At 62.6% G+C, this 6,000-nt stretch overlaps 1 protein-coding gene across 1 annotated transcript in view; it reads left to right on the top strand.

Annotated features, from left to right (window-relative positions):
- Positions 1-6,000, top strand: part of TNRC18 (trinucleotide repeat containing 18) — an 84,719-nt gene that overhangs the window by 28,179 nt on the left and 50,540 nt on the right. The window contains exons 6-8 of the mRNA XM_034988302.1: positions 4,713-4,815; positions 5,118-5,323; positions 5,742-5,888. Coding sequence (XP_034844193.1) covers positions 4,713-4,815; positions 5,118-5,323; positions 5,742-5,888 — 456 coding nt within the window. The remainder of the gene's footprint in view (positions 1-4,712; positions 4,816-5,117; positions 5,324-5,741; positions 5,889-6,000) is intronic.

Raw genomic sequence — 6,000 nt, 5'->3', positions numbered from 1 at the left:
TGGTGAGTGACCGTGACAGTGTGCGAATGAGTGTGTGAGAGAAGTGCGTGTGAGACAGGTGCGTGTGAGAGTGACCCTGTGTGACGATGATAGTGCGTGTGACTGGCAGTGACCGTGTGACCGTGTGTGACTGTAGGAGTGTGAGCGACTGTGTGACGTTCTATGTGGCAGTATGTGTGACTGACCCTGACTGTGTGACCGTGTGTGAGAGAATGTGTGTGAGAGCGACCCTGTGTGATGGTGACAGTGTGACCGTGTGTCCGATAGTATGTACGAAAGTGACGGTGTGTGACTGACAGTGTGTGACTGAGTGACTCAGAGTGACAGCGTGTGACGGTGTGTGTGTGTGTGACAGTGTGGGGAGGGAGGGAGGACCTGACGGGTTAGGGTTGAGACATTCAGGCATTGGTTTGTCACTGCCAGCCATTGAGAAGTAGGCAGCTGGGTTCTTTTCCTTAACCCAGTTCCCATAAGGAGTAGTGGTTTTTCCCAATCCTGGCACCCTTGGGGGAGGGCAGGGGTTGGGGGCACCCCCTGGCCGAGGGGCTGGTCGTCAGCCTGCATCTCCTGGTCTCTTCCCATCTTCCCCGTCTCCTTGAACTTTTGGGGAGGGCCTTCTGCTGGTCAGTGGATTCAGATCCGGTCTTTGCCTCATCAGCTACGTGACCTTAAGCAGGAGGCCTGAACCTTCCGGGCCCCGGTGTCCACGCTGATCATGCGGCTGCTGGGCACATAGTAGGGGCTTCATAAACAGGCCGGCCTTGTCTTTGCTCGCGTTCAGCGTGTTGGGGTCTGAGAGCTGCTGACAGTGTCCGTGAGTCCTAGATCCTTCCAGAGAAATGCCCCCGGGGGCCCACATGGGCCCAGAACTGGACCAAGGACAGGCATGACCTGCAGCCGTGAGCCCCAGTGACTGGTGGTGCGTGCCCGGAAGCCCAGCACAGCTGCTGTCCTTCAGCGGGCGGCCGCGGGCGAACCCGGTCGTTCGGGGGAGCCGGCCCAGGCCCCCAGCAGCCCCTCGCAGGAGGATCTGTGGCTCTCGCAGCTTCCCCCGCGTTGAGAGCGGGCTCTGCGGGGGTGAAGTGACTGGCCCAGGGTCCCTGGGCTGGAAGAAGCAGGCTGAGCTTGAACACTCGGCCCAGGCCTGTGGCTCCTACCTCTTCCTCTTGCCTGTTGGCGTCACCCTGTGGTGGAGGCAGCGGGGGGCGCCGGGGGTACGCCCGTGTCGCCCCAGGCAGAGCTGGGGTCGTGCAGGTGTAAGCAGCGACGGCCCCGCTCCTAGAGCGTGCTCAGTCGGCCTGAGCTGGTGGCAGCCACGTGTGCCCGAATGTTCACGGAGGCCGTGGGAACCAGGCCTCGGTCCCGGCCTCGGCCTGGATTGGAGAGGCTGTGGCCGCGTGGCTCCGGGCCTGGGGGCAGGGCTGCAGATGGGTCACGACAGCTGTGCCATTTCCTGAGCACCAGTCCCGTGCCCGCTGTGTGCGAGGTGCAGGAGGCTCAGCCTGAAGACCCGCTCAGGCGCCCATCGCAGCCAGGAAAGCCTGCTTGTCAGGCAGTGGTGGGACCTGGGCAGTGTGCTTTGCCTTCCTGTGCCTCAGTTTTCTAATCTAGAGTGGGACGAGGGCTGGGACCCACCTCCTGGGTGATGACCCCCGAGTGAGTGCATGGAGAAGATCTAGGGTCCTGCCGGGCACAGAAGGGCTGGGGTGAGGTCTTGTGGCTCTGGGACCGGCCCCACATGCCTGGCTCATGGAGGAGCTGATCTCCCACCAGCCTGGAACTCAGCATGGAGGAGTGATGGGCCCTTTGGTTCACTCTTCCTCTGGCTTCTCCTCCCACCTCGAACAAAATCTAAACCACGTTCCCTTCCATAGCCTCCAAGACCCTACAGTCTGTACCCACCTCTTCTGTGGTTTCATCCCTAGCACCTCTCTTAGTATTCTCTCTAGCCACCACAGTTTCCTTGATGTGGCACACTTCTGCCCCAGGGCCTTTGTACTTGCTATTCCTGCTGCATAGCTCATTCTTCCTGTAGATATCCACAGGACTCCTTCTTTTTTTCCTTCTTTCATTCCCCTGCATATTTATCGAGCAGCTTCCCTTGTGCCGAGTGTTATGTAGGGAAGAGGTACACAGCCAGGAGTGGGACTTCTTTTTTTTTTTTTTAAAGATTTTATTTATTTATTTGACAGAGAGAGAGATAGCGAGAGCAGGAACACAAGCAGGGGGAGTGGGAGAGCGAGAAGCAGGCTTCCTGCCGAGCAGGGAGCCCGATGTGGGACTCAATCCCAGGACCCTGGGATCATGACCTGAGCCGAAGGCAGACGCTTAACGACTGAGCCACTCAGGCGCCCTAGGAGTGGGACTTCTTGAACCAGAGCGGTACATAGGCTCATGGAGGAGGCAGATGGTGAACAAGCAGCAAGCAGGATAGTAGCACGTGGTGGTTAGTGCTGGGAGGGAGACAAATAAGGGAGCTTGATGGAGGAGAGGTGGTCAGGGAGGGCTTCCTGGAGAAGGGGGCATTTAAGCTAAGCTGTCGGGAGAGGCTGAGTAGTCTAGGGTAGAGCTGTAGTCCAGCCAAGCCTGGGGTGAGGTAGTGGGGGCATGTCACAGTTCTTCATGGACCAGCCAAATTTGGAGGGAGCTGTCTGGGGCTCTTGACTTGAGTGACCTTGGGGCTGCTGGGTGCTCCAGGATGGGTGGGCCAACAGCCAGGTTTGGGTGGGAGATGGGGCCTGGGATGGGAAGCCACTGATACCCTGAGCGGTTGGTGACAGCCATGGCAATGGAGAGGCATCGGGCCAGAGGACAGTGGACTTGGAGCCGGGCTACTCTGTGGGCACTTGTCCCTTTCGGGGACTCCAGGAATTAGTGCCAAACCCTGTCCCTGAGTCCAGGGTGGCCCGGGGAGTGTGAGGCCATCTCCTTCGGGAGAAGGAAGCTGGGGCACACACGCTGATTTCCCAGCCCAGCTACAGGACTCCGGGTGGCCCTCCACACTTTGGCCCTGCCTGAAGCCCGGGCTGCCCTTCTGGACCTCACTACCCCAGGGGATCCCTGAACAGGGCCCCTTCCAGTCCTTCGTGAAGTGGCCCGGGGGGCTCAGGGTCCCTTTGGATATAGGAACCACACTGACACCGGAGGCCCGGGGCAGGTTGGCTGGGTCTCACCCCAACCTGGCTGTGGCATTGCTCTCCCACTGAGGGCCTCTCCCCTGCCTGCCACGGGCAGGGAGGGCTCGCAGAGACTGAGCCGGCGTACACGATGTCTGCTCAGTGCCTTTGCCGGGCGCGGCCTGCATGAATGATTTAGTGGGCGGCTAGGGATGTACCTCGGTGTCCCACAGGGGCAGGCTGTGAAGCCATGCGCTCTCTTGCCCGCCCTCACTCCTGCCTGGCCGCTGGATGCCCCCGTTGTTGACATTGCTCCACTGAATGCTCCCTGCGCTTCCCCTCGTCCTGGCCCACCTCTGGAACTTCTGGGCCGTCCTCACGGTGCTCTCGCTGTCCCAGTGTCTCCAGCCGCCTCTGGGACGTGCTCTCTCCGCAGTGCTAGGCTGCTGGCTGTCCCCCTGTGGACTTGGTCCATGGGCACGTGGGTTTGGGTCGCCGCTGTGCCCTCTCTCGGGGCTCCTGCCCTTCGTCTTGGGGTTGGCAGGCTTCCGCCTTCCTGAAAGGACAGGGAGAAGCCCTTAGACCCCTGAGCCTCTCCTGGGGGCTCTGTTCTTTGCTAGCTCCTGGTTTTGGGGGTGCAGAGGGGAGAAAAGGGGAGATGCCCGATGGCAGCATTCCAAGTGGGGTCCTTGCACACAAGGGCCACGAGTGGGGGGGGGCCGCTGCTGGACCCCTTGTCTCCTGCACAGCGGTCACACCTGAATGCCGGGGCGGGGGGGCTGGGAGTGGCTTCCTTCCCGAGCACACCTCCCAGTGCTGCTGGGTCTCCAAAGATGCGGGTGAGAGAGCCCCAGCCCCAGTGCGTTTCTCTTTTGAGAAGAGCCTCAGGTGCTTCCGCCTCCCATGCCCCAGCCTGGCCACTGGGCTGCCACACGTGTCCTGAGTTCTGGCTCACTGAGTAAGAGGGGCTGGGGCAGGAGCTGGAGGAAGGTGACAGGGCGAGGGGAGACGGAGCAGTCGGTGGGTGCCCTCCACGGGCTCCTGCCCTCCCCCACCCCCCTTTAGTTCAATGGCTGAGTGCCAGGCTGGGCTCGGGGACCCGCCTCCTGTGCTCTGAGGGGTCTCGGGGGGCCGGGCAGCTCAGGGGCGGTACAGCGGTCCCATCCTGGGTGGGTGGTGCATGCTGGGCACCAGGGCAGGGACGGGGGAGCCCCAGTGGCAGCTCCCACATTTTGCACTCATCCCCACGTGGATCGTGTTTTCTCTGGTTTTATTTTCCCGTCTCGATTTTAGAGAGATGAGCCGTATGTCTGCAGCGGCCAGAACCGTGACGGGACCTCAGTGGCGCTTAAGGGTGGCGGCTGATTCCCTGGGACCTGGGTCTGGCTGTGCCGCTCTTCTGGCTGGGGGCTTCCCCTCCTTCCTACCCACCCCGCCCCCAGCGTTTGGCTTGCTGCGCTGGTGGGGGCTCCCTGTGCGAGTTACAGATAGGCCCTCTGCGGGCTGTGGGGGGGCCTGGTGCTGAGGACGTCTGGCCAGGCGGGGGGCTTGCTGGGGCCCCGGGCTGGGGGCTCATCGCCTGCCCGCTCCCCTCAGGGCACAGCCGAGCCGATGGTGACTGTGGGGACGAGAGGACCAGGCACCGGGAGGAGCGGCTGTTGGGGGCGCGGCTGGACCGAGACCAGGAGAAGTTGCTCAGGTGGGGGCTTGGGGGCCACCCGGGGCCGGGGCGGGATGACCCTACGTGGGCGCGCAGCCTCTTGTCCCAAGAGCAGGAGCCACCCTGGCCCATGACCCTGATCCTAGGCCAGATGGCCCCACAGCCCCTCTCCAGCGAGTGTGGGTCCCCCCTCCTGCAGGAGGCCCTTGGGGCCCTTCTTTTCTGAGCCAGAGCTGGTTCCTCTTTATGCTGGGTGTCTGCTGGGCATTCGGTGTGACACCCCTCCTCTCCCACATCCCCCCGGCCCATGGGGCTGTTGCCAATGCCTGTTTCCCTTCCAGAGAAAGTAAGGAGCTGGCTGACCTGGCCCGCTTGCACCCCACCAGCTGCGCTGCTAACGGCCTGAACCCCAACCTCATGGTGACTGGTGGCCCATCACTGGCAGGCTCCGGGCGCTGGTCTGCCGACCCCGCAGCCCATCTGGCCACTCACCCCTGGCTGCCCCGCTCGGGCAGCACGTCCATGTGGCTCGCTGGACACCCCTATGGTAAGTGTGGGGTGGGCGACTTCGCCCTTATCTGGTGGTTGAGGATAAGAGTGGGCCTGACGTGTTTCTTGCCTGGAGCTTGGGGCTGGTGGCCGGTGCCGGGGCAGGACTGTGGGACCCACGCCCAGAGCTGGCTGCTGTCTTCCTTTGTCTTCCTCGCTTCCTCTCCCCACACTTCAGCTCCCTTGTGTGTCTGAAGAGGGCGGTTACTACGACACCCTCCTTGCGGGGGTCCCTCTGCTGAGCCCATTTGGAGGTGGTGCCCAGGGGTGGGTGGCTGTGGACATGCTTGCAGCTTGTCAGCCCTCAGCTTCCTGCATGGAGGCCTCAGGAGGTGGGGGTCTGGGGAGCGGACAGAAAGGGGGTGGGCCTGGGCCCCTGGCCTCTGGCATTTGACGCAGGCCTGGGTCTCTCCTAGGCTTGGGCCCACCACCTCTGCACCAGGGCATGGCACCTGCCTTCCCGCCTGGCCTGGGGGGCTCCCTGCCGTCGGCCTACCAGTTCGTGAGGGACCCCCAGTCGGGGCAGCTGGTGGTCATTCCCAGCGATCACCTGCCTCACTTTGGTAAGTGGTGGCCTTTGGGTGGGGGGCAGTGGCCGTGGTAGCCCCACCTGGAGAGACTGACCCAGATGCCAGGGGCCTTCTTTGGTGGCGGGGGTGTCCGGCCAGGATAATG

Source organism: Mirounga leonina, unplaced genomic scaffold, assembly GCF_011800145.1.
Source record: "Mirounga leonina isolate KUSES-001 unplaced genomic scaffold, KU_Mleo_1.0 Mir_454, whole genome shotgun sequence".
Classification (NCBI taxonomy): domain Eukaryota; kingdom Metazoa; phylum Chordata; class Mammalia; order Carnivora; family Phocidae; genus Mirounga; species Mirounga leonina.
The sequence above is the reverse complement of the archived record's forward strand: the minus strand, read 5'-3'. Positions and strand labels throughout refer to the sequence as shown.